Source organism: Pteropus alecto, unplaced genomic scaffold, assembly GCF_000325575.1.
Source record: "Pteropus alecto unplaced genomic scaffold, ASM32557v1 scaffold146, whole genome shotgun sequence".
NCBI classification, from domain to species: Eukaryota; Metazoa; Chordata; class Mammalia; order Chiroptera; family Pteropodidae; genus Pteropus; species Pteropus alecto.
Genome location: NW_006442107.1, coordinates 27622026 through 27643499, shown reverse-complemented (window position 1 = coordinate 27643499; position 21474 = coordinate 27622026). Strand labels below are relative to the sequence as shown.

The 21474-nt window shown below is 37.8% G+C and overlaps 1 protein-coding gene and 1 pseudogene across 1 annotated transcript in view; both read left to right on the top strand.

Annotated features, from left to right (window-relative positions):
• The first annotated feature begins 9085 nt into the window (after positions 1 to 9085).
• On the top strand, positions 9086 to 10651 carry LOC112469246 (annotated as a pseudogene).
• A 5093-nt stretch (positions 10652 to 15744) lies between these two features.
• Positions 15745 to 21474, top strand: part of LPIN2 (lipin 2) — a 31323-nt gene continuing 25593 nt past the window's right edge. Inside the window, exons 1-2 of the mRNA XM_025038669.1 lie at positions 15745 to 15945; positions 19155 to 19250. Coding sequence (XP_024894437.1) covers positions 15754 to 15945; positions 19155 to 19250 — 288 coding nt within the window. The 5' untranslated portion in view covers positions 15745 to 15753. The remainder of the gene's footprint in view (positions 15946 to 19154; positions 19251 to 21474) is intronic.

Below are 21474 nucleotides of genomic sequence, written 5' to 3'. Positions count from 1 at the left end.
GGTAAAATGATGCAGGCTGAGGGACTTTCAACCCAGGGAATTAACACAATTGGTACAAATTTAAACTTTCAATTTAATTCATTTGTGATATTAACGGACATTCTTCTGGCAGAATGAGAGGATAATGAGTGAAGTTTTAACATGTTTTTCCCCAGACCTCCAAACCACAGGAATATATTCATTTGTTTCCAGTCTCATAGCTGTAATTTAGACTATCGATGAGTCATAATGTCAGTCCTTGACTTCTAGGTCAGTGAGTAAATAGAATTTCAAATAAAGTCAGAATGTTTTAAAGGAAATTATAGCCTACCAATGTCTGGAGTAATATGATAGTCATTACCAAAAATACTACAATGGTTTCCATAGAAACCTGCTAAGATTGTGTCTTCCATATGTGAAAGTGAGCCAGTGATCAGATTTCCTGTTTTATTATAGAGTTGCTTATGGTTACCAATGATCACCACCAATATGGGTTAGCCACACAATTCGCTTATCCAAGAAAGTTTAGGATGAGAACATGTACCTTAAAACAGGGCTACTCATAATAAAAGCTTAACATTTTTCATGTATGATTGCATGTGAAAGAATCACTATGCCTTTTAAATGTACTTGTGAAATATTTATATACACATAGCCCTGAAAACTACATAAACTTAGCATTTGTGCTTTGGGGAGCTTGCAGTCCCAAGATAGAATAAAAAGAGTGTGGGCATGAGAGAGACACACCCGAGCTTGTGTCTGTGCCTGTCACTGTGTAACGGTTTGACTCCAAGTAAGTCGCTTATCTTCTCTGAGCTGGTTTTCTTGCTAGTGCAATGCCTATAACATTTACCTCACCTAATTGAGGTCTTAAATGAAGATTAAATGAAGTGAGGTAAATAAAATGGCATTTGGAAGGGATAAATGTTAGTGCCCTCTCTTTCTTCCCCATCACTTTTCCATTGCTAACACTAGGAGGAATAATGAGTTAAACGTCTGAATTGTAACTTAGGTTATATGTGGTTTGTCAAGGATATGCAGTTTAAAATGTTATGGCGTGAATAAATGAAGAGTTTGACTTTTTGCTGGTGTAAGTGAATGCAACTCCCACATACGAAATTCCAAATTTGTGAATCAGTTAAATTACCTCCACTTTGTAAAATAATTTTAGGAGAGATTTATTTTAACAGCAAACTCCTCTGAGTGCACTCAATATATCTTAAAAACAATAGCTGCAAAATTAACCTTGCAAAAATACATCTACGTAATACCACTCCTAAGTATTTATCCAAATGGCATGAAAGTTTGTTTACACAAAAGCCTGTACACAAATGTTTTTAGTAGCTTTGTTTGTAATTGCCCAAGTCTGGAAACAACCCAGAAATTTTCAGATGGCAGATGGATAAACAGACTTTAGTACATTCATATAATGTAATACTACTTAACACCAAGGAACAAACTACTGATACCTGCAACAATATTGATTAATCTCAAATACATTATGCTAAATGGATGAAGCCATATTCAAACAGCTAGATGTTCTATGGCTCTATTTATATGACATTCTGGAAAAGGCAAGGCTAAGGAACAGAAAACATATCAGTAGTTAGCAGGGGATAGGGGAAAAGGATTGACCACAAAGAGGCATAGGGGTGTTTTGAGTTTGATCTAATTCTGTACCTTGATTATGGTGATTGTTACATAATTGGTTAAAACTGCACTACAAAAGAGTTAATTTTACTGTATGTAAAGTACACCTTAAATTTTTTTTTTCTTTTTTTTCTACCAAAAGATAGTATTTTGAATAGTTCAGGGTGTAGTTATTAGAAATCTTATTGCATTTCTTAGCAGAGTTGGCATGGACATTTAGAAGTTTTCTATGCTGATAGGTATAACCATTAAACAAAGATTGACTAATTAATAGCTTAATATCTTTCATGATTAATTACAAACAGAATCTCAAACTCATCGCATGTTATTATGATTTTACTTCTGTGCTTCTTTCCAGTTTCCAGTCAGGTTAGATGTTCCCTGTAACATATATGGTTTGTCACTTCATGTACAAGTAGATTAGAACTGGGCATATTATATAGCCATGAGAGGAAAAGATATTAGAAAGCTTTGTTACAAGGCCTTATTCAGCAGTTTGAGAAATGAAGACAGAAGCAGTGAAGAGAAATATAGTAATGGGAACGATTAAATTTTATAGAGCTGTGATAGTTTGTAACAAGTTTGTTCACAGAAGTCATATGGGGCTTGAGGAAAGTTGAGGCCCACTTTTTCTGGTGTGCTTCTTGCCCCTTCAGGAATCTAAAGACATGTGTAATAGTAACATATCTTTATGTTATGTATAGTGAAATCTAAAGATATGTGTAATAGTAACATTTAGTTTTCCTTGCTCTGTACCAATTCTGTTGCTGAAGAAAAAATATTCTGGTACATTGCTGAGTATTTGGAAAATGAAACTATTTCCACCTGCCATTTACCTTGAATGCTGTGCCCTATAGAATTATAATGCTGGGCATTTTCATGTAAATAGACTGACTGGTAGGATATGATAACATAAGTTTGTTCTCTTTCACTCTGTTTTCTGTAATAGTCTTTGGTCATGTTATGACCATTATCACTTTCAGCCTTGCCTCTATCTCAGCTGACTTCCTGGCATTTACTTCCCCTGACAAACCAACAGTGTCTCGCCCGCCACAAGTCGCTGTGAGGCCGCTTAGTGTTCTTCAGAGCGATCAGCACGGATGTCATTTGTTCTCTCAGAGTTATTTTTAGATATACTCATCTGAGATGGGTGTCTTTTTAATTGTCACTCAGATAGACTAGATTTCTGCAAATTTTTCTGTGAGGTCTTCACTAGCATTTGGACAAAAACATTGGTTTAAAACATTGGTTTCTAAATATCTGAGCATTGCTTTTGGAACATTGGCTTGGCCTTTACTGTTGTTGGCATTTTTTGGTAATGTTTGGCCGCGTGTGTGTGTGAGTGGGGGGTGGGCGGATGTCTGTATATATATCTTTTACCTGTTGAATTCCTTTCAAGTTATATACAAAACATTGTATCTATTCCTTCTCTTCCTTGTTGATTCTGTTCATCCATTTGTTAATTCATACATTCATTGATCCAAAAATATTCATTAAGAACTTGCTAAGCACTGTGCCAGGCAGGCTTTCGGGAAACAGTGAAGCATGCAGCACTTCTCCTTTCTTTGTCAGTTTGGAGGTGCAATAAACAAATTACTGCAGTCTGGTGAGTGCTTACATGCTGTGGCAGGGAAAGGGCAGAGTACCATGGGTGCATGCAGCCACAAACCCCTTCCTACCACCTTTTGCTTCTCACCATTGAGCCCATGCTTCCTCATTCCATCTCTTTTTGTTATTTTTGATTGTGCTGTGTGTGCTCACAGTCCGTTGGGGGCATACTTTATTTGATCCCATAATCTCATCTAAAATATCCTTGCTCCTCCTATAAAACATCAGATTAACAGTCAACAGTAGTTGATGGATTGAGAAGAAAACTAGTCTTGGCTTTTGAAGGATTGTTCTGAAAATTATTGGGCCAATGACAGGGGTGGAGGGCAGGGAATTAGTAGTGTTTGGAGATATGATAGTGACACAGTCTTCCCTTAGTTTTTACCTGCTGAAAGCAAAAGCAAATAGTTAAGTAAAACTTGGGGCCACCACTTGTGAAAGAATGTAGTGGCAAAGTGTCTTCCCTTATCTGAATCTTACTCCGCCCAAGATAATTGTTCATCTATTTTGTAGAGAGTGTGCTGAGATTATAGAGCAGTAAGCCCCCTGAGCAGAAATCTATGCTTCCAAACTTTCTTAAAGAAAATTTGTTGTGACAGATTTGAACTGAATTTATCAACTTACTGGCCTTGACAGATAAGCTTAAGGTCAGCCTCATGTCCTCTCATTAAAAAACAACAACAACAACAAAACCCTGAGTTCAGTAGAAGAAGGCTTTCACTGGGTTACATTTGGGGTATTTTCTTCCAGTTTTCTCAGGGCGTCTTTTGGAGGAAGTGATGAGGGGCTCTCCACATGGTTTATCAAGTCAGAATCAGTATTAGTATGTCTTTAAGTCTTTTGTTGGCACACATCAGAATTGGATTATAAACAATCCAAGCAAACAAAAAAACTTTATGACCTTTATCATTCAGACTGATGATGAGAGGGCAAGAGCTGGGGCTGTTTGGCATCTTGGTATCTTGAGCTAGTGGGCCTTCTGGATCACCACTCAGGTGGCCCAGCCCCAGTGGTTTCTGATTACTTTTACTTACTTCAAGAACTGTTCTGCCCAGTTTGGGTCAGATGTCTCCCCAACCCATCAGCCAGCTGATGCCAGTACCTGGGTCCTTTATGACAGACATGGCTACTGAGAGTTTACCCCTGTGTTTGAGTTTCAGAGAGGAAATCATTGTGATCCAGGGAGCCCCCTATTAATACCCTCTGAACTAGCCATTGCATCATATATCTTTTCAAATTCCAAAACAGGAATTAGATCAGATATAGAATAGTCCCCGACTGTGCCTTCAAACAGAGATGGTGGAGTTGCTTTTCTTTAGAAAGATAGCTCATAACCTACATGGAATTGACCAGAACCCCAGATCCTCCAAAGAATACTTCATCCTGGCTAAGTCTCAGTCTCTCAGGAAGGAATCTTCTGAGTCCAGATACCAGCTCAGAATGATTTCCAGAACTTCCTTATACATCTTCTCTGAAGAAAGATATAGGAGAACCCCCAAAGCTTTCTGCCTCCTTGTAGTCCGTTTTATGACTGAGTTTGGAAATAGCAAGAATACACATTATCAGATGCTCTCTTGCTTTTATACGGAGCTGTTTCCCTAACTTGACTCATGTTCATAATCAGTTATTAAATTTTAAAAAACATCCAAGGAAATTTGCATTTTAAAAATTGTCCAGGACGTTTTTTATGTCTACACAATTTGAACCAATGGAATGAGTAGTAGTCTTGAAGTTTGGCTTTGACAGGAAATTCACTACAAATTGGCCTTTTTTGTTTCCATATCTAAGTTGCTTTGTTCATTCATTGAGCAATATTACTGAATCCCAGCTATGTGCCAGTTGTATTTCTAGCTTTGTCTAGATATCGTGGGGTGATCCTAACCAACTGCTTCCTTTCCATTAACATCTACCTTGGGCTGGTCGTTAGGACTTACTGATTCTCAGTCCTCACTGAACCTCTTCTGCCTTTACAGTAGTGCCATCTCTTGCTTGAGTATGAGTTGCAGTAGTTTCTGAAGTGGTTTCTGCTTTTAGCCTTCTCTTCTCCAGTTCATCCTCCCCACTCCCAAGTCATCATGTATGTCACTTCTCTGACCGCAACCACTGCTGGTGCCTGTTGCCCACGGGTTACACTTGAGGAATGGGTACAAGGCCTTGCATCATATCTCACCTTCGCCTCACACTCAGCATGCCCTTTCCACGTGCGCTTCTCTCTTTCCTAGGGCTGTCCACCGGAACCTCTTTTTCTTGGCCCAATAGACCCTTCACACACGTTTATATCACTAAAACAAATATTTCCTGCTTCCTGTAGCCTTCCTTGAATCTCCCATGCAGATTTTTTTCTTCCTTTCTCTCGCCAAAATAGCACTATCCCAGGCATTATGTAAATTAAGACAGTCTTTATGTCTCTTTTTCTTGTTAGAGCCAGGGACCACTGAGAGAAGGAGGGCAGAACTTTATTTACATATAGTCAGGACTTACTGCGATACCTGGCATGAGGCAGGTGCTCAGTTTTGTTTGACTGTATGAAAATAAATCCTATCAGATACAGCCCAGTGTAACAGACAATTTTGGTAGGTGGATTACAAATTCTTTGTTTTATGCCTTGAAGGAATTACACAGTCTTCTTATGTGGTTGTTTCTAAATTAAATCTGCAGAGGTATTGCATTGAAGGACCTTTCTTGGATAAGGCCTTTACAGACTTCCTTTTTAATTGTGTCAAAAAAGTCTGTCTGAAGAACTTGGTGTATTCAGGAAGTTTGCTGGGAGACACTGAGTTATGGTTTACAGATTTTGTAGATGAGGAACTAAATGGTCCTAGAAATGAAGAAGAATCCTGTTCCAATAGCCACTCTGCGCCGTGGGGCAGAATGACACCTGCCATATTCTTGAGCAGACATTTGGGGCAGTGCATTTTAGATGTGCAACTGTCAGCATTTCTTTAAGAACTTTAGATTCAAGGAGATCAGATGGGTTTAATGGACCATCTACTTTGTGGAGCTCCTAGGGTTGGGGGCCATCTCCCCCACTGAGACAAGGGCTGTTTTTTTGTGCTGCTATTTCCTGTTTCTTATTTTATAAAGCAAAGAGTAAAAGGCAGTTAATATAAAATAAAAATTTAAATTAAAAAGTTAGCATTCTGCTGTGATGTGAAAAAGAAAAAACTGAGAGGTGCAAAGTAAGGCATTTAATTGAATTTAAGTAGCTGAGAGTGGCTTCTCCAGAAAGGCTGGGTTCTTTGTCAGGCATATAACATCAGGTGACTATGGCCCTGTGTTCTGCTCAAAGACTGCACCTCTTTTGTATAATTCTCCATTCAATGTGTCTAAGTTGTAACCTCCTTTAGGTCCTTGTGATCCCCATAGTGTCTGCAGGGCACATGCTAAATGTTTTAGAAAATGTGGGGTACTTTCACCTCCTGCCCTCCAGGACCAGGTGGAAGCTTGCAGCATGTGCTACCGTGTGTGCCATTGCTGCCTTTCATCACCCACTTTCAAGGAGGTAAAATCCACAGCAAGGCTGAGTGGTACCCTCCTCTAGGGGACTCTTGGATTCTTGGAGAACTATAGGGACTTAAGTACAACTTGAGTTCAGCCCTCAGATCTCTTGTCCTCAGAGACACTAGATGACCTTGAGAGTCTGATCATTTAAGCCATGAGTGAAAAGTAGCAGAGAGGTTGAGACCCTGAGTCAAAGTAGAGCAGGGTTCTAGTGAATAGTAATAGAAAGTAAACATCTCTTGTCTCAGTTTAAATGTAAAATAAATAATGTCTGCCTTGCATAACCTAAATTCTCATTTTGAAGATCAAATGAGGTATGTTTGAGAAGTTCTTGAAAAATATTAAGTGCTACTCAAATACAGAATGTAAGCTTTGACTCCTGGAGGAGTTTGGTCCAGGAGCATAGGTGTAAGCTGCAATGTGTATGAGATAACAGTGGCCTGATGTTTGTTTCCTGAAGTATCTAGAAGTTTCGGTTCCCTCATAGCCCATTTCTTGTGTCTGTGAGCAGAAACTTAGATGGAATGTTCAGGCAAGTTCTTGGGTAAAAGCCATTTTCTCTGTCCACAAGCCCCAATCACATGTCATCTCCCAGGAAGTCCACTTCCTGACAGTGAACCTCAGGTCTAGTGGAAGGATTAGTATCAGTGCTAACTCTTGTAGCGGTGTGCAGAGGAGGCTTGGAGGGTGGATATGGCTTCTTTGGACTCTCTGTAATCATAATATTTATGTAGTTGGGGTAGCATTAAGTAAAAATTGTGGAGAGCGGATTGTAAGCCGACAAGGTCCTTGTAATCTGTGTGGTGCCTCGCCTCAAGGAACCCTCCTAAGAATGCGGAAGTAGGACCTGATCGGGGAATAATGCGGTGTTGCTCCGAAGCAGGGTGTACACTCAAAAAAGCAGGGAGTACACTCATAGCCACGAGCAGACGCAACTGCAGAAGATCATAGCAGGGTGGGGGTTAGGTGAGGATAATCTTATCTGAGCCAGCAGCAATTGTAAGCTCTTGTATAAAAGCAGCTTGCAAAAATAAAACTGTGCCATTGCTCCACCATCAGTGGACAGTGTACCTCCTGATTCCAGGCTTCTGTCTTTCTTTTTTTCTCCCACCATTCCCAGTCAGGTTTATTTTCCAGGGCCACGTTGGACATGGCAGGATTTACCACTTGCTGGGCACGGCAAAAAATAATATTCCAGTTGCTAAAGAAGCCCACTTGCAGCAGGAAATCTGGGGGTTTCATCAAGGCTTTTATCATTATGGCTTAGGGCATTTCTGTCACTTAGAGATGCAGGTAAGGACATAGGCTCTAGAATCAGACTTGAGTTTGAATATCAGCTTTACCACTTAGTGTGGAGACCTTGGACACTTCTGAACCCTAAGTTCCTTATAAATGGGAATATTGATACCAAACTCATGGGCAGTTGTGAAGATTACATGAGATAATGTTCAGATTAACATAGCACTTGACACGTGATGGATGAGTAACAACTGTAGTTGTGTTTGTTAGTAGTAAGTACTAACTAGTAATGCAGTATAGAATAGATATATGAAAGTAAACTTAAAACTTAGGAAACAGGTTTTGATGATCTATATAAAAGTGGTTTAGAATGTATTTTGTATTGATAGTAATTTAGAAATTGTACTATTTTAATAGCAACCTGTATTTTTATAGTTACTCTTTTCCTTAACAAAAGTTATTTTTGATCGAACATGTCACTTTTGAGTAATTTGGGGGGGCAGTTTTTGTAGGATGGAGATCTGTATTTGAACCTGTTTACTGATGCATTCCATTTATAAATCTACTACATGTGATCATTTACTTCAGTTTTTCTGATGCTCAGGAAAAGCTGCTAAAAATCTTTAAACATTTGGTAAATAATTGAAATTTGAAAGCTGCCCATTTATTCCAGGCACTAGTATATGTTTAAAGTATTTGATAAGAAAAATCTGGTAGTGGTCACCATTGAATTTCATGCATGAAAGGGCCATTTGGCCTCTAATAAGTATTTTAGTTGATTGCTATTACTGATTCTTTCCATTTTTAGTTTAGTGACCAATAAGTGCCTTCTTTTCTTGGAGGCTCCCAAAACTTAACCTAGCCCACGGAGCTAGTGCCTGGACCCAAACACAAATTGTACATTGTGTACACAGTATATCCATCAAGCTTATCTGCTCCACTGTGTCTAGCTTTGGATCTCCCATTTAAAGAAAGGCATACACATACCATCTTCAGGGTTATCTGTGGTGGACATTTTCTGGGTAGCTGACCTGTAACCTGTGCACCTCTACATCATCTCTTGTGAAAGCCTGAGCCAGCTATGTAGCTTTCTCCCTTTGTCTTATAACCATGCTCGCCAATTAAGAATGCCAATTCACCGGCCACCCACCTTAACAGATTCAAGAACAAGGAGAAAGTCAGTACAGAAATGAGGCACTGCCAAATAGAAGTTAATGTGGAGCTAAAGAAAGGTAAGAAGGATGACCAGATGCTAAAAAGGAGAAATATAAGCTCATTTCCTGATGATGCTACTTCTCCACTGCAGGGAAACCACAACAACCAGGGCACCCTGCAGATTGGTCTGTTGAGGACATTGTCAAACGTATAAAAAGTAACCACTTGGAAAGCCAGCTCTAAGCTAGTCAAGCTGCTAGGAAACTGCTTTCTAGGGAAAAACAGCCACCCATATATAGACAACATAATTCAGGCTAGTTTGATTACAGAATTTGTGTGCTTTTAGGGTAGAACTGATTGTAGTCCCATTCAGTTTGAATTTGCTTGAGGCCTCACTAGCATTGCTTCCAGAACATCAGAACAGACCAAGATTGAGGTGGCTTCATGCAGTAGATTGAAGTGCTATCCCAGCATTCATTTCTTTATTGGCATTGCTCCATGCTCACATCAGTGAACAAGCTGTATGGGCTCCAGGAAACATTGCATGTGATGGTTCAGTTTTCCGAGACTTGGTTATCAAGTATGGTGCAGTTGACCCACTGTTGACTCTTCTTGCAATTCTTTATATGTCATCTTTAGCATGTCGTTACTTATGTAATCCTACCTGGACACTTTCAAACCTTTGTTGCAACAAGAATCCTGCATCATGATAATCCAGTATTAGCAGATAGGAGCTGGGCCATTTCCTGTGTTACTGATGGTCCAAATGAGTGGATTAAAATAGTCATGAAAACAGAAGTTGTACCCCAACTTGCGAAGCTCCTAGGAGCTACTGAATTATCAATTGTGACTCCTGCACTAACAGCATAGGAAATATTATCACTGGGACAGATGAACAGATTCAGGTTGTCGTAGATGCAGGAGCGAGCACTTGCTGTCTTTCCTAGCCTGCTAATGAACTCTAAAACTAATCTTCAGAAGGAAGCTATGTCGACAGTGTCAAACATCACAGCTGGCCGCCAAGACCAGATACAGTAAGTTGTGAATCATGAATTAGTCCCATTCCTCATTGATGTTCTCTGTAAGGCAGACTTTAAGACACAAAAGGAAGCAGTATGGGCTGTGACTAACTATACAAGTGGTGGAACAGTTGAACAGATCGTATACCAAAGTCACTGGCATAATGGAACCATTGATGAACCACTTAACTATGAAAGATACCAACATGATTTAGTTATTCTGGATGCCATTTCAAATATCTTTCAGGTTGCTAAGAAACTAGGTGAGACTGAGAACCTTAGTATAATGATTGAAGAATGCGGAAGTTTGGACAAAATTGAAGCTCTACAAAACCATGAAAATGAGTCTGCATACAAAGCTTCATTAAACTTGATTGAGAAGTATTTCTCTGTAGAGGAAGAGGAAGATCAAAATATGTCAGAAACTCTTTGAAAGTTATGTGTTCCAAGTTCAGGATGGCACTCCAGAGAACTTTAACTTTTAGATTGTACAGCTGAGGCATAAAGTTGTTTGTCGTATACTATGTTTGGTATAAATTTGTATTTCTCTACTACAAATTCTTTTAAAATATAGTTTGTTATTGTTGCACTTTTTACAACAGAACTGTACTTAGATGGTTCGAAACTGTTCACATTGTGTGAAGCTTCTCTCAATGAGTTTCTTATTTTTATGTGGTATTTCCTATCTTGCAGTGAGTGTCCTGTAAATAAAGATTAAATTTTACCCTTAATGAAAGACATACACAATTCTCAGTTTGTCATTAAAGCGAAAGTAAACATAGTCATTTCATATATTTTAAGGAATAAGAATGCTTATTGTGGTCGTACAATAAAAATAAACTGGTGTGTAGTAGTGTCATTTAGAAGCGGGTGGTACACATTCACTGTGATTCTGGTGGGCATTATAACTAGGGCTGTCTGATACTATTGTGAACTTCTTGGTGAAAGAAGTGTGTCTCTGTCAACTGGAAGTATCCCAAAATTGAAAAGCAATATAGCATATGATGTTTAAGAAGACACTTGTCTTAGTCAGCTCAAGCTGCTATGACAAAATACCACAGACTGCATGGTTTCAATAACAGACATTTTTTTCTCACAGTTTGGAGCCCTGGAAGTCCAAGATCAGGGTACTGGCACATTGAGTTTCTCATGAGGGCCCTCTTTCTGGTTTGCATTTTCACTGTGTCCTCACTTGACGGTAGGGGTGGGGGAGTGAGGGGAGTGGCAGAGCTTTGGTGTCTTCCTCTCCTTATTTAGACATTGATCCCATCATGGGGGCCCCACCCTCATGACCTCATCTAAACCTGATTACCTCCCAAAGACCCCACCTCCAGGGTTAGGGCTTCAACATGAATTTGGGGTTTGGGAGGAGAAACATTCAGTCCATAACAATGCTTAACCTTTCTAAGCCTCAATTTTATTATCTTTAAAAATAGATAATACCTATAAAAGTGGTTCTGAGATGGTAATGCATGTATAAGCTTAAGAATTTGATACATAGTAAGCTCTCAAAAAAAGTAGTTGCTGCTACTGTGATGATTGTTAACTACCATATTTCAGAGATGTGCTAGAAGTATTTTTGGTATTTATTGAAAGACTGGGCTGGATAAATTCTTCCAGTTCTAAGAATCAGTAAATGTATTCTTATGTTTTCCTTTGTGCTTGTGAGCCCGAAGAGAGGGATGTTGCTCTGTGAACATTGTTCAGTTCTGTGTGATCATCTTTCTGTGTGGGCAGATTTATGTCTGTCTGGGTTATGATTTTTTTTTATTTTGTCTTTGCTTTTTCTCTAAATTTTCATCTGTTTCTTTCTGCATCCTTCTCCCTTGGTCTCTGTCAGTCTGCGTTCTCGAATTCATTTTTGCTGCTCTTCTGTTTTTTCCTCATCATTCACTGTATAATATGAATAGTTTACAATGTATATTATTTTGCTATATTTTAAAATCTTTTATTTCAAAAGGTAGTGTCTTTGGTGGTGTGTTTAACCCACATGTGACTGTGTTACCTAATGGTATATCTTTTCTGCCCCTGCTCAGAGTCCTGCTTTCCCAGGCTATGACCAGGACAGGCCTGACTTTGTTCTCACTGAACTTTAATATGGCTTGCGTTGGGATAGGCATGTGGCAGTAAAGTTCAGCGGAGCCAGATTCTGCTTAAAGAGGAAACTGTTTGACGTATCATGCATACCAATGACCAACTGCTTTTCCCCAGACATACCATGAGGAAGTCCCCTCCCCCAGCCTGGTTGGGACACCCGTCATTCCCTGTGTACAGTAAATGTTAAAGCACCAAGCCTCCCTTTACTTTTTTATCCCCCCAGCCTTCATAACATAAACGGAATTGTTTTATATCTAAAGGCTAACGGAAAGTAAGTCGTTTGACATCCTGTGTTTTTCTACATTTAACAACTTTCATTTACACAGTAGATGTGTCTTGCGTAACAGCATCTCCTTTAACCACGGTAATTAAAATCATCTTGAATAGATGTAGTTACACTTAATTATGGATTCAATGTTCTAGTTGATGTAAGCTTATTACACATTTAGTTTATAAGACTGTTGTTTATGGCTGACTGTAGGTGCATAAAAGTTATCATTTTTCAGTTTCTTTTAAGGCCTATGTAATTACTTATGAATTTTTTAAAAATTTGTAACAAAACATTTTAAAATTGCCACCATCAGTCAAGCAATAATACAAAGCTTGACTACTTGGATGCTGTTTGATTAACGAACATGTTGGGAAAGCAAAAAGCATGTCACGAACATATATTACTTAACAGAATACGAAAATTCTGATGGACTGTTCTAGGTTGCTGGGAAATACTTTTGGTAAAAGAGTGAAAAGAAAATTCACTTCTGTTTTTGGAAACATTCTTGATATATAAAAATTGTACACTATGACCCCAGAAATAAGGAACAAACAAGATGTTTATTCCCTTTTCCCCAAAATTTAATGAGATGCTCATATGGCAGATCAGCATGTGAAAAGATGTTCAGTGTCACCAGCCATTAGGGAAATACAAATTAAAACCAACACCACTACACACCTGTCATCATGGCTAAAATAAAAAATAGTGACAATGCCAAATGCTGGCAAGGATGAGAAGAAACTGCATCTCAGGCATTTCTGGTGGGAATGTAAAATGGTACAACAACTCTGGTGGCAGTGTCTTTAAAAGCTAAGCATGGAGCTGCCATTTAACCCAGCAGTCACATTCCTGGGCGTTTACCTCAGTCAACTGAAAACTTATTTTCACACTTGAAACCTGTACATAAGAGCTTATAGCAGTTTTCTTTACAATAGCCCAAAACTTGAAATTGTTCAGCTATTCTTCAACAGGTGAATGAGTAAACAAACTATGGTACACTCATGGAATACTACTTCACAATAAAAAGGAACAGTCGATACATACAATAAGCTGGAGGAATCTCCATAGAAATGTGAGTGAAAAAGGGCAGTCTCAAAAGGTTACATACTACATGATTCCATTTATTATATATAACTTTCTTAAAAATGACAAACATCACAAAAACGAACATATTGGTGGTTGCCAGAGATTGACGGAGTGAGGGTATTAGGGAAGTTAGGTGTGTGTGTCTATAAAAAGGCCAGTAGGACAGATCTTTGTGGTGGTGGAATGTTCTGAATCTTAACTGAATCAGTGTTGGTATCCTGATTGTGATACTAGAATTTTGCAAGATGTTACCATTGAGGGAAACTGGTAAAGGAAACAGGGGATCTCTTTGCATATTTCTTACAACTACATGCATGTGAGTCTACAATTATCTCAAGAAGATTAATTTTAAAAAATATAACAAGATGTAATAAAAATATTCTGATGAAACAATTTCTTCCCCACATGTTCCTTATTTTTGTAGACTCATTTCTTAATGGTTCATTTGATCATTCCTTTATTCATTCAAAAAATAATTATTGAGCCCTTGATATGTGCTTAATTTGGCCTTACTATTGAGTTCAAGTCAGTTATTTTAAAACTGTATCATCACCAACTTGTAACTGTTTTAGAATTTACCACATAGGGGACACCACCTTATTTGGTTATTGAGTAGTAAGTTCCCCAGCTAGTATACTTCACGCAAAGCTAGCTTTTCTGTATGCATGTTTTGAGGCCGTGGTAACATTAGCTTTAAATTATTCAAAAAATGTTCCAGGGTAAAATTACTGTAGTTCTGCTTTATGGTATAAAACTAGTAGTCCTTGATTACACATTCATCTGTGTACAAGAGCAAAAAAAAATGAGAATCTGAGCACTGTCATTGGGTATTCACCTGTGGAGTGGGGTGAGTTTCTCTACAGGTAGATGTCCTGGCAGGCCTCTAAGTTTTCCCAAGGGCATGACATTCTTTCTTCCAGTTTAGCTCTGGGCTTATCTGATAACATAGAATGTGTTCTGTGGGAACTTGTCTGAGCATGTAATTTTGAACTCAAGGCACCTCGACAGCTGAGTTTAGAGAGACAATTATGCTTCTGATGAATAACCTAGAGAATAATCAGTAAGTTCTTTGTTTTGGTGAAAGTCAGCCTCTGGGTTAGCCAGAGCTGTAGAGAGAGGGTCTGTTCTTTGGTCTGCATCCATCCTGTCCCCTGGAGAATGACTTTTGCTAAATTGTGCGTTTACATAATACTAAGAGTCTAATGAATGAAATGTGGTGGTACTCCGTAACTGGAAATGAAATTTGAAAAACTTAAGACTCACAGGAGGCTACTTTTTCTAATTGTGGAGGAGACTTCCCCACTGGCCCTCCTTGCATAACAAATGGCTGGCACTCCATCCTGTGGTCAGATAAAGCCAGCTCTAGCTGCAGCCATAGCAGTATGGGGCACAGAGACAAAGCAAATCCTATTGGCCCTGTAGTCCTACTCAGATGCACTTAGCTCCTTCTTTGACCCTTTCTGGAGAATCATTTTCAGCCTGGTGATCCTTATTTGAATAGTGAATTGTGGTTTAGGAACAAGATTAAAACCCTCTTCTCTGCTTTAACTTTATGGAACAAGAATATATGTCCTAGTGAGTTGTGCTGAAGCATTGAAGGGATTTTCCCTAAAAATAATGTAGGGAGCTATAAGTAGGTTAGACCCAGTCTAGCTCCCTAGAGTTTATTTAATCTAGCATCTGTCTGAACCAATATCCTATTAGAAAACCCAGCTCTCATCTTTTAGCAGCTTTCTCCCAAGGATAATCTTTAGTCATTTTTTTTGCTTGGCTACTGTGTCTAGAGTGAATATAATAGCGAATTCCCAAGACTCTTGGGCAGGAGAGCAGTGGTGTGGTCTGGGTTCTTTGGTAGTTCTGTACAGGTTCTGAATTCTAATGGCAGCTGGCACTATCACTGATGATGGGAAGGGAAAGGTAACTTTTGCATGCCTCATGCCCTGGCTAGGACAACCTCTCAAATGTAAAAAATCTAGTATTGTCCATGCAGTGGTAGCATGAGACTAGGTTAAAATCACCAAGGTTACTAATGATACATAATCTGGTGTACAAATGAGCAATTCTGTGTGTCACTTCGGTTTTTTCTTTGTCATTGTCATCGGATCCACATTGCATCTCACTTTTTCTTGTCTTTTGTAGTCTCAAACCATGAATTATGTGGGACAGCTGGCTGGGCAGGTGATCGTCACTGTAAAGGAGCTCTACAAGGGCATTAACCAAGCCACTTTGTCTGGGTGTATCGACGTCATTGTGGTGCGGCAGCAGGATGGCACCTATCAGTGTTCGCCTTTTCACGTTCGGTTTGGGAAGCTGGGAGTCCTGAGATCTAAAGAGAAAGTGGTGAGTGCATGGTACAGCCTATTTTCCCAGAGGATGAAGTTAGGTGGTGGCAATGAATAAACAAACCATTACTGTGCGCTTTCTGGGCCTTTTATTTATTTTAAACCTGTAGGATGTTAAAGACACTGATATGAAAGGTCAACCTTTATGTATTGCTTTTTGACATTACTTCTAAATTCAAAAAGCCCTACTACAGAAAGTCTCTCCAAGGGAAAAAAAGGCTGAAAATTATTTTCATAATGGCTATGTATTGCAGCTCAGAAGAGTAGAACAGAGAAACTAGAGTTATAAATAGGGATGTTGGGTATATTTAGAAAAACTTCCTTTACCTTACATAGCACTTTAAAATATTTAGGGTATTGACTTCATAACAACTATATTATTCCATTCTGAATGGAATAGACTGAGATTAGAATACATAACATTTATTTAAACGAAATTAATGCCAGATTTATGTGATTGTTTTGACAAAGCTGTAAAATATTATTTGTAATCTAAATTTTGTTGATACCAAGACTTTCTCCAAATATGACTGAAATGCAAACTCCCAGGCCATAGGCTGGTTATCTTTTATTGGAAGATTCTTTTAAAGAGATGGTAATCCTTTTGGCTTTTCTTTTTCTTACATTCTCTTACCTTCAGGTAATAGAGCAACTGGAAGGTTTGTTAGGATATCTGATGTCAAGTCAGAAAATTGAGCTAATAATAAAACTTCTTCAGGTACATAGTAGTATTTTTATTGCCACTCTTGCCCCATAGTATCTACTTAAACAATAGATGGAGATTTTTGTCAGGATTTTAAAGCACAACGAAAGATCCACACCATTTTCTGGAACCAGAAGCATTAAAGGACCACTGGTATAAGTTGAAAACATCTATTTTCAGATTTTGGCTATGTCACATAGGTGATCTTATTCTTTAAAATAGAGATTTCCCTCTATTTTAATTAAATTTAGGTTATTTTGAGAGTGAAAGAAAAAATTTTCTGGCTTTCACAAACTAGATATTCTCCCCACCCAAAACAAACATCTCATTTTTCTATAACAAAATCAGTGTTCCTCTGGAGAGCCACGTTTCAGGGGAGCCGGGTTTGTGTGGTCCGGCCTCTTTTCAGAGTTACCCTTTGGAAACCAAAAGCAGTTGCAGTTTACTTAGTGTCTTTGAAACTTTCCTTTGCAAACAGTATTTAGTCACAGTTAATTTCTTTGAAATTTATTTTCTTTCCGGTAACACTGAGCTGTAGTACTTTCAGACTGTATCTGATTTAGGAGAATCAGCAGCAAACTGTTTATGCACTGAATCTTCCCATTAGTTGTACAAGGATTTATTTGTAAAACAACTTACAAGGCTTTATTTGTTTGTTTGCTGTGATCTGGGTTTTTGATCAAATTGGATAAGTCTTCTGGCCTTTCAGAACAGAACTTATATATACATAATAAGCATTTGTGCATCTGCAGTGGCAACTAGGCAGGTAAGATACCTCTTTCTGCATGCTGTAGGCCTCTAATTAGGAAAGTAATATAGTTTCTGTACAATGTTACACAAATTGTTGTATTAAATATTTTGTCAAACCCTTGAATTTAATTGAAGTCTGTTGAGACACAGGATAAAAAAAGAACATTTCTTCTTTTCCACTTCTTCCTTTGGTATCCCAGAAACTCAAAAGATATGTTTGGGAAGAAGTTTGTCTATTTGACCAAAACACAGCTTTTCCGTGACCGTAAAACTGAAACCATGACAGCCCTGAGATACTCTGGCAATCTGGATCAACTGTTTGTCTTATTTTAGGTCAGTTTCAATCAGGGAAAGCAATTCATTGATTTTAAACTACAACCCCAATTTTCATACCTATGAAGTGAACTTGAAATCGTAATCACCATAAAACCACTGGTTAGAGAGATGCCGTATCATAAGTTCCCCCACTGTAATTAGTATGTTCTCATTTGATAGAGCACCAATACTCCCAGTATGTTTCGTAGAGCAGCAGTTTAATTTCAGAAGATAAACCTGTACTTGATATTTTTACATATTTTGTTGATTTAACACAAAAACTGATGATTTGATTACTTATCAAAGTTAAATAACCCAGTGTATTAGATAAGGCAGTTGCCATTGTAGATGACAAAAATCCACCTCATACTAGCTTAAGCAAAAAGGATTTTATTGGCTTGTATAACTAAAGTCCAGGAGCATTTGAATTAATCAGGATTTTCTTTAGAGTCTTTGAAGGTGTTATCAGAACTCTCTCTTCCCCCACCTCTCAGCTCTGGTTTCCTTGGTATATGTTCTTTCTAACATAAGATGGCCTGCAGGTTTACTTCTATTAACAGCCTCAGTGGAAAGAGAGCTTCTCTTACCTAAGAAGTGTCAGTGTTTAGTCTCCCTGTCAGAGTACATATATCTTGGGGACCAGTCACTATAGCTGGGGGTGGAATATATTGATTGGCCTGGGTTGGACAACAGCCCGACCTGCACTCTCTGAAGCTACACCTGAAATAGATGATCAGAAATAGGGGATGGATAGATACCCATAGGACACCAGAGATATTCTTAACAAAAGAATAGCATGCCAAGTCAAACATCTACTATAGCCAATATTTCTCAAAAGTAAATCATTTCTATTTTAACATCTCAGTCATATATGTTGAGCAAGATTAAGCTACAATGTGGGAGGTAAGAATATATGGAAATAAGTGCTGTTTTAGAAACCACCTTACTAGAAGTAGTACGTCAAAATGAATATCCTCTTTAAAATAATCACCTTGGGAAACATTTATTCCAACTTGATGCCATCTCTCAAAATATTTTTAATATTTTTCCTTTGTTGCCTAAAGACTAATTTGTGTTACCTGAACAACACAAGGTGAAATCTACTTGTGCTACATATAACCCTGAAAGTGTTCAAATGTTTCTTGACAAGGATGTTTTCCCCATTTTATGACATTTGGGAATTAAATAATTAAAAATGTTTACAAGTTAATAAAAATAGATGATAAAATATTTTCTTTCAATCCCTGGTTACCATCCCTTCCCCATCCTACCAAGATCTGTTTGGTTTTTTAGGGATGGGATGTGAGACAGATAACAGTGTTTTTCTGGGGCTGTCACTCTAGAAACCTTAATACTAAGTTTGGTTTGAGAACTCAGAATTTAGGCTTAGTTTAGCTCCAATAAAAGACTCTTAATGCTAAATTTGTTTCTCCTCTTAGATTGATATAGAAATCAATGGTGATGCAGTGGATCTTCACATGAAATTAGGTGACAATGGAGAAGCTTTCTTTGTGGAGGAGACCGAAGAGGAATATGTAAGTCCTAGTTGGTCGCATTCACATTACACAGTTTGTTCATGCCTCTGGTGCATGCCCCAAAAAAGAAATGTTCAGTTTTCCTGGTTAATTGTACAGATGATTGTTGCTGATTTAGGCAAGTTTTAGTTTTAGGTTGAAGAACTAAGCTGTCAGATAGGAGATGGAAGAGTGAGGAACTTTTCTCCATTCCAGGTTCAGAGCACAGAGAGAATGCAGAAGGCCTTTGTATTTGCTTTTTTTGTTTTTTACAAAAAGCACATCTTTTTGTAAAAGGAAAGGCACATATTTTCATTTTACTTTAATGAGCTTTCTTTCTGTTAAAGTTTACACCTTGACTTGAATACATTGAGTTTTGCTTAAGTAATTAAGGTGTTTGTATCTCTTAACACTGTGTATTTGTATACATGTGACCTTTAAACTTGGAAAACGTGAATAGTCACGTGAATTTATTATGATCTCAGGGGACTTAAATTAATTGGCCTATACCCTTTAAGATAATTGCATGTTTGGCTTCTTTCAGCAAGAAAGCAGTTTGTTGTCGTCACCACCACCACCACCCCCCCCACCACCACCACCACCACCACACACACACACACACACACACACACACACACAATATCAATATCAATCTCTCCCTTACTTTTTCCTTCCTTTGTATCCACTGATTTGAATCATGGTGAACTGTCCTTGATGGATTTATTGTGAATCTTTTTAAAAATTCTTAGAAAGCAGTGTTATATCTTCCATCAGAAAGAATAAAATCTCAGGTAGCAAAAATGATAAACTTCAAGTTATTAAGGATACAGGACTAGTATTTTTTTGGTGTTGAACACGATCTTTCAGTGTAATGTCAAATTGACAAAGAAAAAATAATTTCCAAAAAATAAACAGTAGCAGAATGTGATCGTTTTTAATTTAGAGAAAAGTCAGCACCTTAGTACTACTATGTAAAGCAACATTGAGACAATATGATTATGGAAGGGAACCTCACCAGACTAGTATTTTACTCGTACCTGAATTACCTGTTTTTATTATCTTGTTTGCATTTACTTGACCTAAACAGAATTTCCCTCATCAGAGAAAGAGGCAAAAGGCAGAATAAAAGATTGAGTTATTACAGGAATAAGATTTTTTTGATGTGTTTCTTAAAATCACATATAATCGATAACACTGATTAGGCTTTACATAAATCAACAAGGAAGAAGACTGGTTATTGATAGTCTGTTAACTGGTTCTCATGATCAGTTCTGTTGATTACATTTAAAACTATGCTTATTTAGCAAGGTCAACTTGGAGAGTGTTAACTTTCTAGCCTTTTTTCCCTATACCATGTATAACTTGATGGGCCACATTTTCTTTAGTAAAGTGTACTTCTCTTTAAAATTAAAAAAAATATACAAAGTTAATTCATCTGACAACATTGAAATCACTGCCCTGTACCATATACTATGAATAAAGTATGCCCCCCTCTCTAGGAGTTCATGATTTAAAGAGGAATAAATTTTACCAAAACCCATCTGGCTTCCATTTATTTGCTTTTTGTTTCTCTCAGATTTTTCTCATTTAACTATATGTCATCAATATCCTTTTCAAGTCAGTAGTTCCAGATCTAACTGTCCTTCTAATAGCTGTTCAGTATTCCATAGTATGGATATACCACAAACAATGCTATAATAGAACTAGGAAACATTACCAGAGACAAAACAGCTTTTAAGAATTACAAGTAAACTTTATAACAAAGACCATTGAATTAAAAGGCCCTGGAAGTCAGAGGCCACAGCTTGTTACCTGGGTGCTTTAGCGGCTTACAGGATAATATCCTATCGTCACTGTTTCTCTCTAGGTGTATGTTGCTGGTGAACACAGATTTTGCTTGGGTGATTAAACTTTGGCTTCAGAGTAATATGTTTACCAAAGCCAAATTTAAAACAGTTATGGAAACCCACTTGTTTTCACATAAATTTAAATACTCAAATTTAAAACTTGAGTATTCTGAATCATCTCAGGTTAATTTATATCTACCTTTCATTTCCTCCATGATACAAAAGAATAAAGCAAATGATTAAGAATTCCCTGAACGCTAGATTTGATTATTTATTTAATATTAAAATAAGAGTTTAATTATTTCTAACTGTTGAGACTTATTTTCTTCTTTTGAATTCCTAAAACAATAAATACTTTGATTTAAAAATCCACTAATTTCATTTGGTACAGAGTATTG